The sequence below is a fragment of the Apus apus genome, chromosome 12 (genome assembly GCF_020740795.1).
Source record: "Apus apus isolate bApuApu2 chromosome 12, bApuApu2.pri.cur, whole genome shotgun sequence".
Taxonomy (NCBI): Eukaryota; Metazoa; Chordata; class Aves; order Apodiformes; family Apodidae; genus Apus; species Apus apus.
Window position 1 is genome coordinate 11,517,523 of NC_067293.1, and position 25,354 is coordinate 11,542,876.

The window sequence follows — 25,354 nt, forward strand, 5'->3', positions numbered from 1 at the left end:
ATTAAGCCACCAGCTTTAGACCTTATCCCTACCATCTTAGTAAGATGTAGGCAGCCTTGAGAGCTAGAAGGATGCATACTGCCAAAGTGTTTCAAAACAGAAATAATTCACTCCTTTGCTAGTAAATACATGCTTCTCTTTCCCATCCTGCGCTTCCTTTTATTCAGGGCAGTGTTGCATTCAAAGGAGAAATGGGTATTCCAGGTGATCCAGGAATACCAGGTCTTCCTGGAGACAAAGGACTTCCTGGACCTCCTGGCTTTGGTCCACAAGGTTTACCTGGTGAAAAGGGTATCCAAGGTGTATCGGGCCGTCCAGGGCCTCCTGGAGTTCCTGGTGAGTTGGTCTCTATGTGCTATGGAACAAAAGCTGTAAAATAAAGTTTTGTCCTTTGCTCCAGGTAGTTCTCAGAACATAGAACTGCTTTTAATCTTTTCCCAAAGGCATTGTATGACCCAGTGTTTATAAGCTCCCTTACTGAAAGTCATTACAGAATCCCACAGTGAGCAGAATTTATGCTGTGTTACTATAGGCACATGACTCACCCTTCTACTCTGACCTGACTGTAGTGGTAATGCATTGTAACTACCATCTAGCTTATGCTTAATAGTACTGCAACTACAACAGTTTTTCAAAACCAGGGCTTGCTTTGAACAAGTTTGCTTTTGTTACTTTCTTGTCAACTACAGAGATCCTGATCAAGTTGTGCTGGTGTCAGCTATGGAAAATGCTATTCCCCTGATAGTACCTAGGAGGAAGCTAAAAAAATAACATTTCAAGAAAACGGTCTTAACATTAAACAGTGCTTCTAAGGCTATAAAGTGCTGTAGGGGGCTCAGGGGCAGACAGCCTATTGGGTAAAGTGTTGCTGATATTTAAGTTCTTTGTAAGCTTGGGATGTGGATAACATCTTTTTCTCCTTTAAGAAAATCAGAAAATAAACTCTTACTGAGTGATACTTGTTTCTTCTTTTTGGTTTTAGGTCCAAAAGGTGACCCTGGCCAGACTATTACAGAACCAGGAGTTCCTGGCCCCCCTGGTCCTCCAGGAAGAAATGGTGACCCTGGTCTTCCAGGTAAAGCAGCAATGAGATATCCAAGAAATTAAAAGAGCTTTTTATTCTGACTGGTTCTTGCAAACTATGTTGATTTTCTTCTTCTTAACAGGAGATCCTGGTCAGCCAGGTCAGCGTGGCTTACCAGGCATCCCAGGTGCAAAGGGAGAGCCAGGTATTCCTGGCATTGGACTTCCAGGTCCACCCGGCCCAAAAGGTGTGTTTGCAGCCATGTTACCATATTGTACTGGCTGGAAGAGGGGACACAGAGTGTTCTGTCTCTTTATTTTTTTCTAGTGAGTTGATTTCTGTCTCCAGAATCCTTTAAAAATGTTTGTCTTGTATTTATACATCTTTATGATAGTTTCAGAAGTTTCAGGAAAAAAAATAACCTGCTGAGCTCTTCTTCCTCTGTTCACTATACTGCTCCTTCATGGCAGCTTGCATTTTTTGGTAAACTAAGGACACAAACGTAAATGGGTAAAACTTCGGGAAATGATGAATTTGAGCTTGAATCAATAAATGATCTCCAAACGCTGCCTCAGAATGTTAATGTTAATGATCTGAACTGTTTGTAATTTTTGTTAAAGCACACAGAATGGGTAATGCCTGATTTGAGAGGAGTCCCAGAGATACTCTGTGGCAAACACTGTATAGTCAAAAGTTATCTCAGCCAAACAGGTACCCCTCAAGTATGCTGGAGCTAGCACAGAACCTCTTCTCAAATACTATTTTTCATGGGCTCTCAGCATTTCTGGAAGAGTTGTTCTAATGCTGTCTGGCATTCTCTCCTCTGCTGCCCTAACCTCCATGTCCTGTGTAGGTTTCCCAGGGACTCCAGGCCCACCCGGAGCTCCGGGAACGCCAGGTCGCCCTGGTCTAGATGGACCTCCTGGACCACCTGGTTTCCCAGGACAGAAGGTCTGTGTTTGCTTGTTTAATATAAAACTTGACTTTCCTAGAAGTTCTTCTGCATCAGTGCGAAGTTAGTGGGGAAGATTTCACCTCTTGTTGTCAGATTTGATGGTGGGGAAGTCACATTCTCTACTTGAGCTTTAAGTGAGGGTAGGAAAAAATTTATCCCTAAGCTGGTAGGCATTTTTTCTTTGCTACTTCAAAATTTTTAGGAGAAGCTAAACGTTGAAAACCTGCTTTTAAAAAAATGTGTGAATTTGTTACAGGGGGATCGCGGATTTGGAGTTCCAGGACCACCTGGACCCCCAGGACCACCAGGCATAAAAGGAGTTCAGGGACCTAAAGGTGATACTGGCTTCCCAGGAAACCCTGGTCTCCCAGGACGGGCAGGTTTTGATGGAACTCCAGGGCCCAAAGGTATGGAGAACTCATCCTTTTTCTGTTCCCTATTGAACTTAAAAAAAATGTAGACATGGTGGGAGTCAGATGGCAGTAAAATACAATCAGTGCTGACTTCAGATCAGTTGCTTCAGGGTCCATTTTTCCAAAACAGACACACCTGTGTAAATGGAAGTTTGTGGCTCAGTATCTGAAAGTCTGTATTCTAAAGACAAATCATTTCAACGTGGGGGGGAAACTTTTTCAGGAGAATAATTGTCTGTCACCGATGCACTGTGCTTCCACATGCAGAGGGCTAGCAATTCATGAATTCCTGCTGTTAATCACTGTCTGTATTGAACTACAGAGTATGCCTGGTTTGCTGGAAAGCATCTGTTGAATTTGATGTGTATTATGATGCAATGACATCTCTCTGTGTAGCCTAGAAATGTAAACCACATGCATTCCACACAGAGTGAGGATGAATCTCTGGCTTTCAGAAATAGCCTCTGAAGTGTGTTTTTTCCTGTGTCAGATTCATACTTGTTTGCATGCAAGGACGAGATTTCAAGTACAATGTGCAGGCACTCTGTTTCTGAAAGCAAGTACCTCTGAACAGGAGTTCACTGTTTAACTAGAGTGTTATTTTAGGTGACCCTGGACCAAGTGGACCACCAGGACTCCCAGGCCCACCAGGCATCCCTGGCATTGGTGGTCAAGGTCCACCTGGATCTCCAGGACCTCCAGGTCCTGTTGGCCCCCCAGGTAAAACTCACATTAATTGTACCCTTAGGTTATTTCTGGCTTAAACAAACAGATACACGAGACACTGAAGTTCCCACTGAACAGATAGGCAAGAAAAGCTAGAGGCTTCATGTCTAGTAGCTTGGCTGTTTTGCCAATCAAGCAGCCAAAACTTGGTACATCATGTTTTCTACTGATATCAAAAGTGGAATTGCATTCAGCCCTGCCATTTGCACAACTTAGAGAGGTCTCAAGTGTACAAAAGCCCATTTTGGACATGACTCAGAGCCTCAGCAGAAATTCTAGAGAGTGTTGTACACACCGTGTCAAAATCTCTGTGAAGAGGTTTATCACAATACTTCTTAGGGCAACATGGAAGCAAGGGAGCACAGTGTGAGTGCAGAGGTTTTGGAGATACAGAAGAAGCCTTTAGCTGCTTGTACTGTGCTGTCATTACATTGCTTTCGAATAACAAGATGGTTCTTAAATTACAAAGTAGTTCTCTAGCTTACCAAACTGTAAACTCACTAGGTGAGAGGTATTTTTAAATAATTTTTTTACACTATTGCCTAGAAAATTTATTTCTGGTTTAGAAAAAAGCAGACAAACTGATTCCCCTGTACAGTGCTCTTTGTCTTCCCTCTATTTACATGGTGAGTGCAAAACCAAGGGAGGAATTCAGATTTTCCTCGAAGTGCTTGGGCACTTTTCTGCCCCCCCCAACCCCTAATGTAAGCTGAAGCACAATTTAACTCAGTTAAAGTGGAAAGGAAGAAAACATGAACATTCTAAACTAGGGTGTTCATCATTTTGTAAGGAAGAAAATGTTTTCCAAGTAGTGATGTGATACTGTTTTAATAAAAACCTGTCAATAAAAGAGGTTATACATATGCATCTTTTCATAACCACACCTTGAAAAGAACATTAGGGTTCCTATTACAAAAATCTGTGGTTCCTAACTCCCTCACAGAGCTTCTTCTGTAAAACCAGCAAGTTTTATGAGTCCTGATTGGTTTAGATTGACAAAGTAGAATCTAAGGATGGTGATAATTAAGAATATGTCTCTGAAGGGAGTCTGTTTGTCTAAAATGACTAGTGGCTGATGAAATCATTAACTTGTTCCATCTCTGTGCACAAAGGGTACATATGCATGCATGCATATCATTCTATTCACCAAATTTGTTTAGGGAAATTCCTTTTCCCCTTCATTCAGTGAATGGGCTCGCTGTGTCTCAGCTCCTGATGTTGCATATGTGTGGCAGTCACCACAGCCAGAACATTCTCTGCAGACTTGAGCATGCCTGCCACTGAAACACTTCAAAACCCATCTGTTTCTTGCCATGCCTGTGTGACTATTTACGTTGCATGTTTGTGAGCTACACTTTTTTAATGTGTTTGTTTGCCAGCCCTTGGGGTTGGCATTGTTCACATGCATGCTGAAAAATTCATGGTCAGCTGTAAGACCATGGTACACAGATTGGTTGATCATAAGATCTTTATGAACTGTGAGCTGAGGTAAAGCAAAGTAGGCCCATGAAGTTTGAGTTCTACCCATGTACGTAAAGTGTGGGTTAATGTGTAAGTGTGTTTGTCACAAGTTTCCCAGTGGGGAAAGGAATGAGTGGTCACTGCACCAGTGAGCCTTGAATGTGTCCGATTTTAAGAGCTAGGGACAGAAAGGGTCTGGGCAATGTGCACCGAAATTCCCTGAGCCAGCAGGTGGGTCCTATGCCTGGCTTGCTATGTTTACTATACTGTCCTGAACCTATGGTTGCACTTGGGGCTGAAATGAAACAGAATGCAGCATAGATGTGTATTTGGAGTGGGATGGATTAGTATGGGTGTGAATGTTTCATCCAATGCATGTTCTTTTGTCTTCCTGTACCATCTGTTCTGGTGTTAGCCAGATTCTTGTGATCGCTGATTTGTTCTGCAAAACACCAATTTTGACAAATGCACAATTATTACTGGAGTTGATGGATTTGAAACACTTATATTTTTGCTCTTCATGTGTCTACTGACTAATCATTGTGGCTACTAACAGCGTGGTGGCTTTGAAATCTAGTGCATGGCTGAAGATCCCACTTGAGAAGTCCTTGTTATTTCCCTTGGCACTGCTATCTCTCTGTTTTCTGTTGAATGCCTTAGGTTCCCATCTTCCATCCCTTGTTTGATTTCTTAGGATTTTTAAATTTTGTTTCTTTATGCAACATTAGACTAAAGGCTCTGGGGCTCTGTTTTTTGGGTAATTTGGAAAATTCTTGGAAGAATTTCCCTGTTCAGAATTTCCTTTCTCTGCACCACCATTTCTTCAAATAATTTGCAGTAACTCAACATTCTTCTTTTTTGAGTATGTAATAAATTCCTTTAGAATTTATCATGTTGTCTGTATTGTTCTAATTATAATAGGATTACATTTGTGAGAACTAGATATTCAATTAGAATTAATTTATATTTGAAAAAGTATCTTTACCATTCAAGGCACAAAGTTTGACCAATTACTGGGTTAGATTTTTTTCCCCTTCCTAATAGAGACCCCCTTAAACACAGAGCATATGCAGTCCCTGATACTGTTTTCTCTCTGCAAAGTAAGAAGTTCCAGGCACATGACACCATAGTTTAGTGCAGTGATAAGCTCCTGCTGAAGAGGAACATGCTTATCATTAAATAAATTTAAGACTACAGCCTATGCAGTCTAGTAAACTTGATCTGCCTTTTTAATGTGCAAAGAACACATCATGACATCACTCCTGAACTTTTTCCTGCAGTTGAGAACAGGGGTCAACATTACACAGTTACATTACAGAGCAGTACTGCCTTTATGAGGTTTTGGCATCGTGCTGTCATCTCAGGAGGCTCTGCTACATGCAGTGTACTGTCTCTGTGGGTTTAACAATGTAAATCTGCAGAGTAGAACTAGAGGAATGGGGAAAAAATATTTAGGGGTTTTCTGTGTTAAACAGAAGTATCTTTTGAAAATCCCTGTTTGAAGGGATTTACCAGAATATGGTGCAGACCAGTAAGAAGCTGATTGGTAGGATGTACTCTGGTGTTCAGGTGTCAAAACCGGTGTCTAGTAATGACAGGTTTATGTAAGAAACAGTATGGAAAAAAAAATAGTTGTGCAGAGAACACTACACAAGGAGAGAGGGGAAAATATTTTTTTTAAATGTACTAGCAATATTTGAAAATACCTAGCTGAGTTTCTTGTTTCTGCATAAGTGGTGGCTGCACTTTGAAAAAGACCTGCAAGCTTCCTTGTGATCTGGTTTCTCTTAACTGCATTAGTGTTGTATGCTTTGTACTTAGATGTGTTTTCAGTAACTTTAGGGTAGATTTGGTCTTTGTTCTAATCTGTATGTGCTTTATTTTGTTTCCTAACTTAACGACTATTACAACTCCTTACTGCTACCTGTCTCAACTTCCTGATGAGCTCTAACTCGTTGGCTTTTGAACCTCAGGTTCTCCAGGTACTGTGGTTTCTTTACCAAAGCCTTTTCTTAACATCAGATTTAAGAATAATCCTTTTTTTATCAGCTACATTTCCAGAGCAAGCATCTTCACTGATACAATGCCCTGGAGGGAAGCAAGCTGGCTGCTTAATTCAACAGTGCTTTGAGTTCAGTACCATTAGCATTAAACATTCTTAAATACATTTTGATGATTCATATTTTTCATTCAGGAAAATGTAATGCAATGTAGAATTTTGCTGTTCTTCAAAAATATTCAGCTGATATTATCTTGGAATGTAGTAAAATGGAATTATTAATGGAGATATATTTGTAAGAATCTCCATACTTAATGATAAAATACAAACCAGTCTAATCAATATTGGCTTTTTGAATTATTAATCAGACTTAAAGGGTTGTTGAAGAGAGTTGTTGTTTTCCCTTTGAGATTTTTTTTAATTGCATTTGCTATAACTTGGTAAAATTTTAGTAATGCTTCTCTTCAGGAGATTATGGCCTTTCAACACCTAGAAGCTATTAAAAAATGAATGGCTTTAGAAGAATTGCAGGGTTTTCATCAGTGCTAGGAGTGGACTGCAGATAAAACTTAGCTATTCATACAGTACTACCTCAGAGACACACAGATCTCAGCCTTGCCTTACTTTTTGTTAAAAGATTGTGTCTTAACAACATTTTCTAGGGTTGCAGGGAATTCCAGGGGAGAAGGGGGATCCAGGTCCTCCAGGCTTTGACGTCCCTGGTCCGCCAGGTGACCGAGGAACCCCAGGATATCCAGGACCCCCAGGTCTCCCAGGGCCTCAGGGTTCACCTGGGCCACCTGGCCGGGATGGAATACCTGGATTTCCAGGTAAGTTCACATTTTTTACCTGTGGACAAAAACCAAACTGTAGTTAAAGCTGGGTGCTGTTAAAGCTTGGGCAAGACAGTTTATTGAGCTTTGATATTTATTCTATCCATTTAAAGTCAGATACACGTAACCATTATGTCTCATACTTTAAAAAATAAAATTTGTAACAGAAGTTTTTGCATTAATATCCTTGTCACCTCTCCACTCTTCCCTGTAACTTGATTCTAATATATTCCACATTATTCTGTTTCATAACTTTCAAATATGACTTTGATCATCATAGTTAGGACATTTTTCTAATTTGTTCAATGCATTTAGGTGCCAAAGGGGAGATGGGTGTCATGGGAGCTCCTGGTCCGCCAGGGCCTCCAGGAACTCCTGGAAGAAATGGCCTACCTGGCTTGAAAGGTAATGTTTGTTTTATCCACCCCTGAAGAGAATGCAGGATGTGGTTTTCCCTGTCCTGTATGGAAAGAGGCTTTGTAATACTAACATCTAGATCTTCATTACTGGGAGCTGCTTAGGTTATCTTCTTCTGCCAGTGCCAGTGATCAAAACAGCTTTGCAGTTTTAAGCCGTAGCATTTTTTTAATTGTCATCATGAAATGTTGGGTGTTTTTAAAACATTGATGGTATTGAAGTAGGGAAATATTTCTGAAGTATGTTGTAAAGTCTGCTTGAAACAGCAGAAAGAAGAAAATCAGTAGCTTTGGCTTATGGAGCTATCCAGAATCAGCTCTATAAGTATCACAGAGGAACTATTCTATCTGTTTTCCCAACTCCTGGTGGAATGAATTTTGAAAGAATTTGGTAGAAGAAAAACCCAATCATCCATCCAGAACATGGATGCTGGGAATCCAAAGCTGCTGTAGTTGTTGCAACTCCTCTGTACTAGTGGCACAGTGTGGTGGAGCTCTGGAAGCTCTCTGGATGTAGGTCCTGCAGACTGCTGCTTCCTCTGAGCAAGGATGGCCAGAGCTGGTGACTGCAGCCTGCAGACAGCCCTGTGCTGTCGGCTCACCCAGCTTTGTTCTAGGGCTTAAGATGCTGTGGAAAGCCTTGCATAAATTGACTGATCATTTAGTCAATTCCAACTTCATAAAGAAATCATGGACTCCCTGTGTAAGGAAAATAATTACAAATTTACTTGCCTACCCTAAGGATTAAATTTTTTCCCTTTTGTTGGCTGTGCCTACTGTAGGTAATAACGGATTACCTGGTCCGCCAGGGCCTCCTGGACCAGTAGGACAGAAAGGCATCAAAGGTGAAGCAGGCCTGCCAGGTCCACCTGGAAAAGTTGATCCGAAACAACTAGGAGCAAAAGGAGAAAAAGGAGAGCCAGGTGCTCCAGGTACAGAACTTTGCTTGTGGGTCTGGGGAGGTGATTTGTCCTCTACAGATAACAATAACCTGTAACTGAATCCATTACAGTTCATCCTTTCTTACAGCAAAAAATAATCTCGACATATGGAGGTGGCTTAAGGTTCTCTAATTTTAGGCTTTTTTAAAAATGGTTCTGTGACCAAATTTCTGTGTATGGTTAGTTTGCAATGTCCTTGCTCATTAACTGCTACTATTATTTGGCATATGGTGATATTGAAACAGCAGTAAGGTGCTTCCAGCAGGATTAGGATTCAGTCTGCTAGGTGTTATTCATGAGCATTATGAGAGATAGTTGTTATGGCTGCTGCAACTGGCTGCATTCCCATGGTCTTGCAGGCCCTTGGGCCTTTGCCTTGTAGGATGGGATTGCACAGGTCATCTGCTCATGTGTCACCTCCAGATTCTCCCTTTGGGTATCTCTGTAAGCTTACCCTCCCCGCAGCTAAATGTCATCTCTGTGTGTGTTTCTACTTGGGAAGCTGGCAGTCTGGGAGGTTTTCTCAGTTCACTCAAGTCTATTTTCTCTCTGGCTTGCTTCCCCCCTTTCCCCCTCCGAGGGTCTGTTGTCTCCTTTGAACTCTAATTTAGTCTTGAGAAGGGTAAAAATACTCTGCCCTAGAGAGAACCAGAATGCCTTTCTATAATGTTGGCCCAGCCATTATTGTGCTAATTTATCTTAATTTCTGTGAAGCCTAGGTAGGAGCCTAAGACACATACCTTTTTTTTTTCCCCTCTGTTAAGTAAGAGCTGTAGAGGGCAGATTTATTTATGCTTGCAGGGCAGCACAAAGTTGTTATATGGGATAATAACCACATAGAATTTGTAAAAATCTGCTAGATACCTTTTACTTTTTATAATATATCAGTCCCAAAGTGCTTCTGATGTAGCAATGTAATTAAACATGTATGTAAATTATAAGGATGAATATAGAGAGAGGTGAACATGGAGTCTGCTCATCCAAAAAGACAGTATTTTCTAAATGAAGTGTACTGTCATTAGTTATAAAGTTAATTTCTCCTCTACTTATTTTTAATGTTCCTGTTCTGTAGTAAATCTAAACTTTTCAGCAGCAGTATTTTTTGTTTTGTGATAGTTCTCTTTGCTAAACTAGGAAGAATTAAATATCCTGAAGAAAAATCCCTCTTTGGATTGTTACTCACTTATAGCTACATCTGATCTCTTAAGGTAAAAGAAAACATACAGTAGTAGTAATAGTAATAATAATAAAATGTGTCTTTTTCCTTTGAGGTATTCCTGGTTTATCAGGACAGAAAGGTTATCAAGGTCTTCCAGGTGACCCAGGCCCACCAGGATTCAGTGGGCCACCAGGTGTGCCAGGATTGCCAGGTAGGTAAACAAGGCCCCAGATGGACAGTTTTGATGTGTAAAAATTTGCATGTGTTTTTAATCACATGGGATGTTAATCCAGATATAACTAAGCAAAGCCCAGGGATTTTCACTTAAAGCTGCAGCACCATTTTGGAACAGTTAAAGTCATATCCAAGCAGCATGCCTTGAGCTCTTTCCTTCTAACAGACCCAAAGCAGTTTTAAGATGATTGGGATAGCTTTTGTGATGACTAGGAAACTGCATGCTGCTTGAGCAAGCAACATGACTGCAGGATCTGCCACCAGGACTTGTCTGTTTCAGGTGTTTATTTCTTATATTGTTGGTCATTATACTCATACTTAGCAAATGGCCAAATGAATGCATTGCAAGGGCTGTCTGGATGCCACATCTTTGCTTTAAAGAATTCAAGGATCAAGAAAATGAATTCAGTTTTGCACTGCTGCTTCCTATAGCTGTAACAATTTATCTGAAATCTTGAATCTTTGCTCACTATGCCTAATGTAGGTCTTGCTCTAAATATTTTTTTTGGACTTGGGGACTCAAACTAGTTACATCATTGCAAGTCACATTAAATTCTGCAACAGAAGCTACTGAATACCTGTTGCAGATGAGAGAGAGAATGTGTTCCTTCTGCAGAACAGTTCAAGAGAGACTAAGTCGCATCAGTGCTAAATTGTTTCAGATGGTTCTTAAGTCATGGACTGAGATTTTACCCATTTTATTAGGCTAGTCTTCAAAACAAAGAAGTTGCCCTCATCAAACCTTGGCTCAGAACAAACTGAAGTTGTTTAATATTTCACTAAAAATGGATGAGAAAAGTTTGTAGGAGCAGTATGAGGCCTAAAGAAATGCCAGATCCATTGCCTTTGTAATTAGATGACAAGCATATTCATATGAGAATGCATTAATATCAGAAACTTTAAAATATTGTCATTAATTAATTAAAACCATGAATTTCCTAGGTATCAAGGGAGACACAGGACTTCCTGGGCAGCCAGGACCAACAGGACCTCCAGGGTTAAAGGGTGCTATGGGAGAGATGGGCCTTCCAGGTTTGTATCTGTGCTTGTAATTTTACTTTATTTTGGTCAGTGTTTTCCTTTTATATAGCAGAAAGGTAGATCTGCTTGTGTGCAGTATCTAATAATATATTTAAATGGCAAAGCAGGTGAGGAATACATAAAGCCCTACATACATATTTGTTGAAATAATGCATAAGAAATTGGGAATACCCAGTAAAATAGAAAATGCAAACAGCAAATTATTTAAATACATATTATTTTCAAGTGCTTATAGATGTAGAAGCAAGAGTTATTTAGATTTTGTACCTGCATACTTCTCTGGTTTCTCAGATTCCACTCTGTGAAAGTTCAGAAAAAAGATTATTCTGTAAACCCACCTGTCAGAAGACAGACATCAGACACAAGCAAAAGTAGAAGGAGAAAGTGAATTATGTTATTTAAAAAGACAGCTGAAACAAAAATACCAGTTTCTGTGAGTCCTAATATTAAATTGCGCCTAGATACTGACAATGAGATATTTGGGTTTGTGTAAATTAAGACTAGAAAAAGAAAGTTTAGAAAGGTCATGTAAAAAGCCATGAGATTTTTAGATTATTGTTTTAGTTTGTTTTTTAAAATAACAAGACCTTGATATTCAAAGTCAGCCAGTCAGTTTGTTAGTCCTTTCTTGTTCAGTTGCTGTAACTTAGTTCTCTAAACCACTGCAGAAGTTTTATTTATATTTATAAAACTTGAGTTTTCTGTTTGGGACAGGACCCCCAGGGATTAAAGGCAGCCAAGGAATAGCAGGACGTCCAGGGCAGCCTGGACCTGCAGGATTTCCTGGATTGAAAGGGGAGAAAGGTGACCCTGGTCTCTCAGGCATCGGTATTCCTGGTCTCCCTGGACCAAAGGTACATTTACAAAATTCTTCAATTGAAAATTCCATGAGGAAATGAGATTCTGCATTGATATTTTTAACTATTAATTTATTATATGTTGTGTATAACTGTAAATATGTATAAAATATATTAATAACAAGCAGGGTTGACTGTGGTTTGTTCTTTTCAAGTGGGAGCAAAAAAAAAGGCAATATGCATTTAAGAATAAATTTCAAAGGAACTGATATATCATGATTACTGCTGCTTTAAATTTAAGTCTATATAAAACATTTGCACTATCACTTCTCCATATCATCCTGTCCATCACCCACAAAAAAGTGACAGAAAGACCTAGAGAATATCTAGTAGCCTTCAGTGATGCCTCACAACTGATGGTGAGCAGCAGTTGATTAATTTAGCAGAAACACTGCATGATTAAAGCTCCACATATTTCTTTTTTTGTTATCATGGGTAAAAATATCTTCCTCTTCTTTCAGAAGAGAACATTTTTTTTCTTTAATGTAGGCCAGTTCTGAGAAAAAGCTATGATACTCTATACAGATTTGTAGAGGAAAACTTAGTTTCTGTTTCCATTTAATTTTTTGTGTGAGATGGTTAACATTAACTGGATGTAAGAAGTGTGCACGATAGAATGATGATCTTTTTTGTGATGGTAAGACTGGGAACATGCAAGAAGGGCTTATCCATCTTACAAGGACTGGGTTCTTATTTTTGCTTCATGTTTTCTAGGGTGATCTTGGTTTGCCTGGATACCCAGGTAGTCCAGGCAGTAAAGGTTTACCTGGAAATCCTGGTTTGCCTGGATTTCCAGGCAGTCCAGGTGCAAAAGGAGAACCAGGCCTTCCTGGATTCCCAGGTAATTCTGAACAAGATTTTTTTGTTGTTGTTTTCCCTCTTGCATATATTGGTATATACATCTAAACACAGTGAGTAATTGCTGGAGGGCTACAGCTTCTTTCAGTTTCCAGCCATCTGCTGCTTCTAAGATTTGTGCTGTTGGAATTATCACTGCAAGAGAAGTGTGTGAATGCATCACTTCCAAGTACCTTCTGAAATTATTCATGTGCTCTGAGGGGATGTGGCATTTGCGTGAGTTAATGCTCTCCACTCCCCACAGCAGTCAGACTCTTATCTCCTCTGACCCACAAAATGCCTGCGTTTGGCTCCACATTTTGCCTTCATGAATCAATAAACAAAGTGTTATCAGGAAAATTGGGCTTTTAAAATAGCATTTATTGTCTAAAAATATGTTCCAAAGAGAAGTTTCTGAAACATAGTGAAATTAGGGTTTGCATTTTTCTCTTAAACATGTAAATATGTCAGTTCTTTCATTCTTGATTTAAATAAAGTTTTTAGCTATGCTGCATTTGCAGCAACAAAGACTGTTCTACAAGCATGCTTGAGCTGCTTTAATGTAGGAAGTTAGGGAATTTGTAAGAGTGTAGTCATGGCAGCAGGAAGCTTGGAGGAGAACGAAACCTGACCATGAACCTGACAGTTTTTAACCTCTGCTTCATGTCATGCCCAAAAACTGTGAACAGTCAAAACGGAGCATTGAGATAACACCTTGATCAGGCTCAGATGCTGTTCAGAACAGACGTACCAAAACAGATGGATTGTTTTTCCGGCTTCCCACTCAGTTCATGCTGTAGGGGTGAGAATCCAGTGTAAGTTCTAACTAAGACAATTTTTTTTAAGATCCCTTTTCAGGAAAGGAAAAGAGGATTTTTGGGAAGGACTACCCAACCACAGTTCAAAATGCTCTCAATTTGTTGTCAGGCAGAAGCCCCTCTCTCTAAAATGGCAGTTTCCTAGCAGACTGCCGGACTCCCCATGTCCTTGGCCACAGGCACTCAACATAAGAAAACATAGTCTTGGGAGTAGCAGTAAGGACAGTTGTGCTGGAATGTTGTGTTTCTGTATCTTCTTTGCTTTATAATTCATCTCCTTGATCATCTGTAAATCTGCAAAATTAGCATAAATACAGTATCTTGATACAATTATCTCATTTGCTACTCAGGGTATCTCATATTATAGCATTTTGAGATCTGAAAAGCCAGTTTGGGACATCTTTTGCTTAATTCTATTGAGCTGTCTGTACTTTATAGGAACACCGGGAATTCCAGGACCAAAAGGTATCGAGGGCCCTCCAGGTAATCCTGGCCTGCCTGGACCACCTGGGCCAGTAGGTGAGCATGAACAGTGCAGCAAAGGTCAGCTGCTTCTGTGCAAAATGTAACACATTAAGCCACTTCCTACATTCTTACCTTGATAACATCATGAAGATGCATCTGTATGTATATGGATGCTCAAACACCATTGCAAACACTTCATTCATCTTTTTTAAATTATCAAGGGGAGAGACTGGGAGACAGAGGTTTTAATTTTAAGAATACACCCTTGTGAATTTGTTATTAAATTGTCACACCTTCAGAGTCAGATGGTGGGGAGGGGGGGGAAGTTTTTTATTGCAGGTCCTCATGTATTCTATCCCCCTTTTAGGTGATATTGGTCGTCCTGGCCCTCCTGGTCCTTCAGGGGAGAAGGGACAGCCTGGTCGAGATGGTATCCCTGGACCAGCTGGTCAGAAGGGTGAACCAGGTTAGGTATCTTTCCTGTTTGTTTCCTCCTCTTCACTCTACATTGTGATGTCCTGCTTTTTCTATCCTATTTTTCCTATAACTGCCCATACACCTTCAAAGCTGCTCCCCTGGTTCCTAGCTGCTGAATGATTCACAAAGGGTGCTGTCAAGCTGCCAATGAAGCACAGGACAACTTTTCAATCAGCTCTTAAGATTTTTATTGTCTGACTTCAACACCAGCCCCTGTTCCTGTATTCGTGGTAGCTGTATTGCTTCAACTCACAAAATGGATAAACAGTGTCATGTCTGCCTTAAAGATCAAACCCCAAGCAAAAATGCAAATGTATTAACACCCAAAATCTGAAAGAGCATCCTGTGAATGGATGGGAATACTTAGGAAACTCAGAGATGCATTTTGTAGCAAATCCCCTAGCTTTGGTGTAGACTGGTGAGTAAATGAGAATCTTGGTAGTCTCAAGGAATCGGAAATTTAGACAAACTGCACTTGCCTCATTCCCAGCCTCATATTCCTATTCCTGGACACCTGAAAGCTTAATGTTCATTATTAACTGAACTGGTTTCTTTTCAGGGCTACCAGGTTTTGGGCACCCAGGACCTCCAGGACTTCCAGGATTGTCAGGTAAAGTTTCTCTGTTGTTCCGTGTTAAAAAGGTTGAAGGCAAAATGTATCTATACACCAAAAATAGCAGGGCATGGTGTATGTTCTGCAACAAATGAATGCCATAGCAACAACTTAAATAACATCTTTATTTTCCCAGCAGACTGTTTTCAATTAACCATGGTAATAAAGGCTCTCATTACTAACTAGAGAATTTTGTAAATTAACAATTATGCAGACAGAATAAATCCACACAGGATAACAGTATATGTGTTGCATGGAATTTTGCTGATTTGTCTCACTAAATAAAGCATTCATCCAGCAGATGAAAAATGAAAATATAGCTGCTTGCTGTATTTTCAAAACCAATTTCACAACCTAACTTGTATTACTTTCCAGTAGTATTAAAGCTCATAAATTCATCAAGCTTATTTGAAAATGTTGCAAATACGTCTTAACTTTCAGCAGTGTCTCAAAAAAACAATGAAGTCTTAACTATTGACAGATTTCTTCACAGAAGTCATTGCCTGTAGGCTTACAAAATGAGAGGATGTAGAGCACTTTCGCCTGCAAGATTAGCCCTGACTCTTTTCTAAATGTTAGACCAATTTCATACTGTCTTGCTGCACAGATGAGGTGAGTTGTGGCCAGACTTGCACCTTCTGCAGGAGAGAGAAATGGCTCTGCCAGCAAACACTTGGACTGGTTTGTGTATCTGTTTGTTACAGTATTGATAAACGTGGCTGTTTGGTTTTACAGGGCAAAAAGGAGAACTGGGCTTACCTGGCCCACCAGGGCCCCCTGGACTTCCAGGTCTGAAGGGAGAACCAGGTTTCCAGGGTTTCCCTGGTCTGCAGGGTCCACCAGGTCCACCAGGATTACCGGGGCCACCTCTGGAAGGTCCTAAAGGTAGCCCTGGCCCACCAGGTGTTCCAGGAAGGCCAGGTAAGAGCATGACCCATACCTATCAACATCTGCCGGTACTTTCCTGTTTTGCTGGTAGGTTATCAGCCGTTAAACTTCCTCAATTTATTTGGATGGATAAGTTCAAGCCTCATGGCATAGGTCTTACTGTTTGTGGGCAACCAGAGGATTTTGTTGCCAGAAGTAACAGTATCTAAAAATAAGACAGCCTCGTTTTCTATTAATTTCTGATACCTGGCAGCAAAAAACGAATGCGTTAATTATCGGGAGGTTCTGCGCATGCTGTCACAGTAATCACCTTGTGAGCATGGTGCCGACTTCTGAACATCTGATACCTTTGCAGTATTGTCACCTGATCAGCAAATGTCATCGTGCACAAAAACCCAAAAGTAACAAACCCCATCATTTTGAGCCATGAAAATCAAATTCACGCTAGCATCACAGCATGATCAAATTGGATAGCTGCCTCCTCACCTTCGTGTCATGTAACATGTCATTGCTCCATTGTGTCACGTGGCTTCCATGGACTCAGGGCACCATCATGCCGTGGTCACCTTTCCGTTCCATGTTTGCATTTTGTTCCTGCACCAACTAATTCTGGGAATGAAAAAAATCCACTATACAGAGTTAACATTGCTGAGCAACTCCCTGGTCTGTATTAGGATTTGATTTATATTTTGTGTCATAGAATATTTATTTGCATTTAGATACTGCTCTTGAAAAATCTAACTTTAATGAACCTGTCACAGCTCTGGCTCAAGCTTATTGTGATATCTTGAGTCCAGAAGTACTTTGCCACCACGAAGACCGACCTCAGTTAACGTGCTTCTATTCTCCTTAAAGGAGACTACTTTCAAACCAAGCTATTGGCTAATTACAAGGGGTTTATTTGCATATTAATGGAGATGTATTATTTTTATTTATTGCTCTCAAACTCTGACCTCAGATTTTTCTGTTATTGAAAGATTTGTTTGGTGAAAGTTAGTTTTGAGTTGGCACGTTTTTAAAATAGCTGATACGCATATCTATTGTTCACTTTGGGGCATCAAGGGAGAGTGCAGTTTTGCAGTACACACTTGGAAATGTTTTAAGATCCACTTTTTTCTCATGCTGATACAAGAGGAGGCAATCCCACTGAAAAAAAAATTTAGATGAGAATTTTCTCAAAATACTTTCACTAGAACAGGAATTGAGAAATACTTGATTATTCTAAATGGCAGTATGAGCTTTTCTCTTGTGCAGAGTAGACTATGAACCCATCTATCCTAACTGCATTGAAAAAAAATGAGTCATTATAAACATGCAATTTTGATTAGTAACACCTTCAACTGGGGTGCTGTTGCAGTATAATGAGGTTTTCTTTAGTCATAGTGAAAATACTTGGATTTTCTTGTGTCCTGAACCTGCTTTTTATGGGACTGGGGTGGAACAACACAGTGGGTTAATAATTCACAGCTAGTCACAATTTCTTCATCGTTTCCTGCTTGGTTAGTGGAAGGAAGAATGCAGCCTTCTCCCTTTGGCTTGGAGGAACTTACACCCTGCTGTGCCCCAGGGGCTCTAACCAGTCAGTGGAGCATCCCTGCAGCACCTTGGGAGTCCTGATTTGCTTTCCACTTTCCATGTGGCCTTGTTGCCTTCTGCCTAGTTGCTCACTAACACACAATCCCAGCTCAGCTCACTGTGATCAGAATTGCAGCTGGAGCAAGCAGGAGGAGTGAAGAGATAAGAGATGGTGGAGTGGTGGGCTTGGGCCTGCAATTTAAGTGTGCCCAAATGAAGGCATAATACATCCTAGATGTCAACATTTTCCAAAGATAATTTTTAGGTATGTAGAGTGGTACAGCATTTAAAATTTTGGCACAAGAAGTTCATAGACTTTCATTTCTAAAAGATCCTTACACAGAAATCTCCAAACTCAAGAGTTAAGCAGCTCCTGATCTGCGAAAGATCTATCATTGATGTTTTTATGAAGCTTCTCATCCTCTTCACACATCTGTGTATAAATCAGGTGCTTACTGACTCTAACCAGCTGGGAGGTACAGGAATGGTGAGACTCATTTTGTGCAGTTTTATGAGTGTTATCAGGAGGAAAACAAACCAGTGAGGTTCTGCTCAGCCATGTTCTCTCTCTCTCTCTCTTTCTTTCTCTTTTCCATTTTTGTTGCATGCAATCTATAAAGTGAAGCATTTGTTTTGCTCAGTTATGTGTGAACTAATGTGGATAAACCAAACTATTATTGCAGTTCTGGTACAATCAGCACTCCAGCCTTTTGTTTCAAATGATAACACAGTCAATTGGTGGAACGCTGATTTTGTAACATTTCAACATAAGGCAGATAGTCATAAAAGCAGCTATGTGGCTGTCAACTTACCCCCCTTCTAGGGACATAAATAAAACCAGAAGCTGTATGTGTATACAGTTTGTTGTTGGCTTCTGGGTATAGTGTCAGATTAGTAAAAAATCATTAAGTCAAAACATGAGGTAGCTCTCTGACTTGAGTTGAGTTGCCCCTAAAACAAACATTGATAGATGATGTTGGGACAGATTTATTAATTGATCATAAAATTAAGCCAATTTCCAGGGCAACACAACATTACTGTTAACTCCACATGTCTATTTTCATTGCTCTGAGTAATAATAGTTTGGTGTTTTTCATACTGTATGTAAAGGAATATTGAGCTAAATCTAAAAAGAAAGGTTTAGTTGAATATGTTAGCTTGTTGATATTTCTAACAATGTTGATGTTTTTCCCCTTGTGATGACCTTGGTGAACTCTGACCCCCTACTCCCAGGTCCCTCAGGTTAGCCCCTTAACTCCAAAATAATAACTTTGCATGAAAATTAATGTATATACTTTAGTAGTGTCTAAATATAGATATGCTGAGTCATTTTTCAGACATACCTTTTAATTTGTGGTAGAAAAGTTCAGGGTTGGCTTTCAGACTCTTCCTCCAGGTTGTTGTAGGACTGATGTTGGAAGGACATAGTGTTGCTCTCCCCATGGTGGAAGATATGGGGGGTTCAGCACATTTACAGGGAATGAGGAAAGCTCTTCCTTTAACATGTATTTAATCAAAAAGGAGCATACAGACCTTCCACTCTAGGGCAGTGGAACAGGATTGGTAAGAACATGGTCATTTTCACAAGCTTATCATAATTTTAGCATATGGGCACATAGCACAGGCCAGCTCTTGAAAATTGTTAGTATCTGTGTCTAGATTGAAAATGACTTGGTATATCTATTTAATAATAATGATTGTTGTTAGGTTTTGCTATGGCTTTCAGAAAGCAAAGAACTGACAACAAAATTCAATAAAGAAGTAAGGTTAAGTTTTTAGTGTGCTGTCCTAAACACTGTGAGGTAACAAATGTGGTAGCCCCTGATGTTTGAATCCTAGTTTAATGCGGTCATGTAAAAAAAAATGAATGTGGCTCCTTTTAATTAAATTTTAATCACATAAGCTGTAATCACATTTTCAAAGAGGGCTCCCAGCACTGTGTGCTGAGAGGAGCTTAACCAATGCCTTCATGTTTTGTTCCACCCTGTGACTGTGCCCCACCAGAATTCAATAATCAACAAGTACCGGACAGATTTATAAATCATAGCAAAACTTACCCACCAGTGAAATATAGCTTATAAGTACTTAACAGTAACAATGAAATGTCTGTGTCATTATTTTTAACAACTGCATTACAGTTAGTATTTTAATGATTTACCAAATATGTAAAGAAACAGTGCTTTGAGGTAAACCTGATGTGTATTTATTGTAGTTTTAGCTGCAAATTGCATGGTGATATTTTGGTAGACTTAAATCATTTCACTGACATGAAAGATGCAAGTGGCAGAGGAAGTAAAATATGTATTAATTTGGGAGCATGGTAGGAACAACCATCTTACGCTTTGAAAGAGGACATGTAAATTATTTTTCTAAGGATGTTAACACATGCCATTCTCCATAAAAACCTTAAAAAGGTAAATTCGCATATTGGGATATTTTTATCAAGAAAAACAATGCCAACAGTAAAGACAAGAATTTCTAAATTTGTTAGTTCTGATGCATTTTTGCTTATAGCATTTGCAGCTCTTTCGAGCCCTCCATGTCCACCCTGCTTACAGTTTTGAAGAGGGAGTAAGCCTACTTTTCAGTCCTAGAATTGTATTCACAGGTAGCCTCATACCTGATTAGTGGTCATAAGTCCTTCTGTTAATCACACTTCCTCTCTGCCCAAAGCAGAATTTTGCTCAAGAGTAAGTTGTCATTCACAATTTACCTGCATATTTTCCAAGCTCCAGGTCCTGCAATGTTGAATACTGTCAGTGAAATGGTTACATAGTCCAAACCCCATTGTGAGTAGGACTAACCAGTTGCAGGCCTCAGCTGTAATGTTAAAGCAATAACACATTCTTTAGTAAAGCTTTAAGTTTGCTGTTAAATGAAGTGTCAAATTAGTCCTAGCAGAGCCTAGTCACCAGAATAACTTGTATCTGAAAATACGTATTGTTGTGTATTCATGTATTGTTTTATGCATGCATGTGGATTATACTGTAAATACAAAATATGCTGGTGAAACGGGTTGTTGTGTAGTGTATATGCTGTCATCTGTGCTATTTCTAACTAGTAATCTTGTTTTGTACTGTGTGATGTCTGACCCTTCTAACATCGATCATTGGGCTTTGGTGAACTCTGATCCTTCCAGGTCCTCCAGGTTAGACTCTTAACTCGGTCAATTTATTTTACTGCATTGCTCTTGATGTAAGAGAAACAGATGTTTGCCTATAATTCTGTGATTATCTTTTTAAGGACTGTGGTTGCCCTGCAGGTCGCATGTGTTTGATTAGCATGCTTCAGATGGTAACCTTTTATTTGCATGTGTACAGTACAAGAGTTTTATAAAAGAGCAAAATTAACACAAAAAATCCTTGTGTGATGGGACGTTTTCTGTAACTGAAACTGCTACAGGATGTGCGTGAAATCTGGTACAAAATTGCTGTTTATTTAAAAAGAAAAATTTTGGAAGGAATTCTAGACTCAGATTTGCATGCAGAAATACAGCTTATCACAGTTATCCACTGCATATGGATATAGACTGTGAGGATGTCAGAGAAATTATTTGAGGTTGCAGAAGAACTGAAAATCCAGCACACTGATAAATGTCACTAGATTTGTTGTACTACACGGGAGAGTGTCATAGCACTGTCCTGCCAAAAGATCCTTTTGTTAATGCAATTATGAGCTTTAATTTGTAAAATGTTATTAGCTGTCGCTGCACTTGGGTACAGGTTGTTTTGCTACAAATTAATATCAGCTACCTTCTATTTAGATGGTGTCTCATCTTTCAGTTCTCCAAGTACCTACCTTTCATTTAAACCCACTGCTTTGCTTTGGATTAATGTGGCTGTAGCAAAGGGAGAATATTTAAAGACCAGCCCAGTACCTCTATTGGATTTACACAGCGTCTACTAAAGATAGATCAGTTGGAGGGAGAGTCATACAGCTTAAGGAAGTTTCTGCAACTCAGATTAGTACTTTGGCAAGGCAGAATGATGGGCTTCCTGTGGCCCACCAGTCAGTAGATGGCATATACCAGCCTCCTTCAATAGGTATGTCAAATTCTAGCAGCAAAAACCCATTAATATTTTACGTTGCTGAGACTGGCTTTCAAAAGGAATTCAGTCTGTTAAGATAGCACTTAAGAGATGGTGAATATAATGCAGGTCAGCAGAGGGGATATTTGTACCATCTAATTTAGAGTTTCTTGGCTTCTACTAAAGGCACTGGTCTGGTCACTGTTAAGCTTCTAATGGAGGTGAGTTGCACTGTCTTCTGGAAAGACCTGCTGCTCTTCATCAGTTACATTAGGAGCTTTGGTTCCTGATTTGGGTAGTACAAATAATCCCTCTATTTGTTTTCCTTTTAGTTTATCCCAAATTCAGCACTGAAATAGAGCTGAGAATTCAAGCCAAAAATACCTTTTAATTTTAATTTTTTTTATGCTGGAGGCACTAACTTGGAGAGAATGGTTGATGTGTACTGACAGATATATCCATATTTGTTCTGCAATGTTAAGGTCCACCAGGCCCAGAAGGTCCACGAGGGCCACCAGGCACTGGAGGACTTAAAGGGGAAAAAGGGAACCCAGGTCAGCCCGGCCCCCCTGGCCTTACTGGTCAAAAGGGAGATCAAGGACCACCTGGACGCCAGGTAGGACAAGAAATGGGAGTTTTCCTCCTAGTTTGTTTTTAAATGCAGTAGAAGTAGAATATATATATGAGCGGAATATGCAGTTTATCATAGTAAAATAAAAGCCAAAAATGTGGTAGCTAACCTTGTAGCAAGAAAGAGGATTTTTTTCCTTGATTATCCCCAAGTATGTGGGCAGGATGTCCACATTACATTCCCATGGGAGCTTGGCTCTTTCATGTTACAGTGTTCTCTGACAACGCCCAGTGCAGTGAGTAGAATGCATAGCCTCAGCCCTTCAAAGCACTTGTTTGCAGACCCGAGGTGTGCTTATTTGTCCCCCAGCCACCTTTTCTCTCTGTTTTTCTGAAACTGCTGAGATGAGTGAATAATGTGAAGCTGTTCTCTGCAGGGGGATCCTGGTCGTCCAGGTCTGAATGGAATGAAGGGTGACCCCGGGGTTCCAGGCGTTCCAGGATTCCCAGGTATTTAACTAGCATTTCAAGTCAAAACCTCCAGACACAGTAACAGCCCCTCAGGGAGAAAAGAAACCTGATTTTGGCCATTCCTGCAGCAGGTTCTGTAAGACAACATGTTCTTTCACTGTGTAACTGTGAGTTTGATGTTGCAGGTATGAAGGGTCCCACTGGACCTGCAGGGCCCGCTGGCCTCACAGGCAGTCAAGGGCTGCCAGGCCCACCAGGTAGGACTGTCACTCTTGCTCCCTGCCAGTAGAAATTTTTTACACAGATGTAGGACTGAGACAGTCTCAGCCAGCAATGAATGTAGTTAACTGAGCAACAGCCTGAAAATAATTTCAGACTGTACTTTTTAGCCCTACAAGTAATCCTACCATATTTTATAATCTTTATCCAGCCTTCATGGATTAACCCCTGCAAGAGATGTCCTCTGGGGGGAGCGGTGGGGAGGGAGAAGAGCTTCTTGCCATATTTATACACTTATTATTTGCATTGATAGAGCTCTTGGCTTCTGACTTTGCAATAAAGAGTAACAGAAACTGTTTCTAACACTGTCTTCCACCTTGGTTTATCTAAGACTAAGCTGCTTTCTCTCAGGCCCACCAGGTTTACCAGGTACCATTGGACGAAGCATTGTTGTGAAAGGTGACCCTGGTCCCCCGGGTCCTCCAGGACACCCTGGGTCAAAAGGGCCACCTGGATTGCCAGGGCCACAGGGATTGCCAGGTATGATCCTAGGTGGCTGCAGAGTTCTGGTTTAAAGGTCTGTTTTTGTCATGAAGAAACAATAGATGAGTCCCAGACAATTTAAAGATTTCTCTAGTGGGATTTCAAAAGCTTTTATTTCAGTTATGTGTTTGTCTTATTCTAGGTCCAATTGGTCTTCCTGGTGACCCAGGGCGAGATGGACTACCTGGTTTTGATGGTCCAGCAGGACGTAAAGGAGAGAGAGGTCTTCCAGGCCAACCAGGTATGGTGTTTATCCTGTGGGGAACCAGCAGAAAGAGATACTCCCTTCTGTGAGTGCAGGCTAATACTGGGAAGTGAGATCTTTGCCTTATGGGAATAATAATAAAATAATAATTTTAAGATTTTCTTAATGCAAAAATATTACAAGCAGTTGAACATACTTTGCTTTGGAATGTTCTTGGAACCAACACATTGCTGGTCACTGCTGGAGAATATTGTAGAGTGCTTTATCTCAAGCTTAATGGCATCCCCACTGCAGCACAGATGACACACAGGAGATAACAAAGATAGGAAGAAGAGAGAGATTAGTAAAATAATTTTAATTTTACATGGAAATTACAACTGGCGGAAAAAAGACTTGATCAAGGAAAGACTTTCAGCAAAGGCAGAGATCAGCCTACCACTGAGAAATCAAACTGGGCACTGGGATCATTTTCTAAAGATAATATGTATTAAGTAGCTGTATATTGCACTTTGTGAGAAAAAGTACTAGAAACATTAAAAAATCCATGCCTTTTTTTCCTTTTTTTCTGTGTAGCTCTATGAAATCTGTTAGCATTACTTGGGTGAAAAAAAAGTAAATAATGACTGTGGAATAAACATCCTCTAAGTATTTCTAGTTATATTTCCTGGTGGTTTTGCTGTTCAAGAACAAATTATACCTTTCTCAGTCACAAGGCTCATTCTTGATCTCACCCAAGGTTGTTCTAGCCTATTTCCACTTTTTGTAACCTACTCCAAAACTGACTGGAGCTTTTCTATTTATTTTGGTGGGCTTTGGCTCAGGTGTTACCACAGCATGCCCGAGAGTGAGACTTGCTTCTGCTTCTGCCGTTTATTTTGTGATCTTGAGCAAGATTTTCAATGTTATCTTATTAAGCTGCATACACTGATTAATACGTTTTGGAATTTGGACTCATTCCAGTGGCTGTTATGTCCACTGCAGTTGTTACCTTAGTGCCTTGCAGCTCTGAAGGTATTTAACTTCACAATACCCCGATAACACCAGGAGTGGCACTGTTATAAAATAACTGTATATATAACAGCCTCAGCCATTTAACCAAGCTTACATGAGAAAAATAACTTGAGGAAAACCGTGTTCGCAGCTACCAAGTCCACCACACAAGCGCCTTAATCACAAGACTGTGCTACCTTTCAGAGCTACATTAGTCCTTAAAGAGCAAGAAAAAGTGTAAATCCTGTATGTCATGTTTCTCATGTGAACAGGTTCTCGAGGAATACAGGGGCCTCCTGGTCCTGATGGTTTACAAGGCCCACCTGGTCCTCCTGGAACAGCCTCTGTTGCACATGGATTCCTTATAACTCGGCACAGCCAGACCAGGGATACACCACTCTGTCCACAAGGAACAACAAGAATATATGATGGATTCTCACTTTTATATGTGCAAGGAAATGAAAGAGCACATGGCCAGGATTTGGGTAAGATATTCTGAAAGCTCTCTTTTAGGAGGAAAGAGGGTGTAGCTGCTTCTTCAAATGCTCTGGTTCTCTGAAGACACAACAGTCTTAGATATTTCTTAGATGAGGACG

At 40.2% G+C, this 25,354-nt stretch overlaps 1 protein-coding gene across 1 annotated transcript in view; it reads left to right on the plus strand.

Annotated features, from left to right (window-relative positions):
- COL4A5 (collagen type IV alpha 5 chain) overlaps positions 1-25,354 on the plus strand; it is a 79,844-nt gene that overhangs the window by 50,631 nt on the left and 3,859 nt on the right. The window contains exons 25-49 of the mRNA XM_051630350.1: positions 168-336; positions 983-1,075; positions 1,167-1,271; positions 1,878-1,975; positions 2,236-2,386; positions 2,999-3,112; positions 7,241-7,408; positions 7,727-7,816; positions 8,610-8,759; positions 10,040-10,138; positions 11,104-11,193; positions 11,917-12,056; positions 12,774-12,900; positions 14,153-14,233; positions 14,547-14,645; positions 15,216-15,266; positions 16,005-16,190; positions 18,966-18,974; positions 20,872-20,880; positions 22,243-22,376; positions 22,768-22,840; positions 22,987-23,058; positions 23,432-23,560; positions 23,706-23,804; positions 25,031-25,243. Of these exons, the coding sequence (XP_051486310.1) occupies positions 168-336; positions 983-1,075; positions 1,167-1,271; positions 1,878-1,975; positions 2,236-2,386; positions 2,999-3,112; positions 7,241-7,408; positions 7,727-7,816; positions 8,610-8,759; positions 10,040-10,138; positions 11,104-11,193; positions 11,917-12,056; positions 12,774-12,900; positions 14,153-14,233; positions 14,547-14,645; positions 15,216-15,266; positions 16,005-16,190; positions 18,966-18,974; positions 20,872-20,880; positions 22,243-22,376; positions 22,768-22,840; positions 22,987-23,058; positions 23,432-23,560; positions 23,706-23,804; positions 25,031-25,243 (2,749 nt within the window). The remainder of the gene's footprint in view (positions 1-167; positions 337-982; positions 1,076-1,166; positions 1,272-1,877; positions 1,976-2,235; positions 2,387-2,998; positions 3,113-7,240; positions 7,409-7,726; positions 7,817-8,609; positions 8,760-10,039; positions 10,139-11,103; positions 11,194-11,916; positions 12,057-12,773; positions 12,901-14,152; positions 14,234-14,546; positions 14,646-15,215; positions 15,267-16,004; positions 16,191-18,965; positions 18,975-20,871; positions 20,881-22,242; positions 22,377-22,767; positions 22,841-22,986; positions 23,059-23,431; positions 23,561-23,705; positions 23,805-25,030; positions 25,244-25,354) is intronic.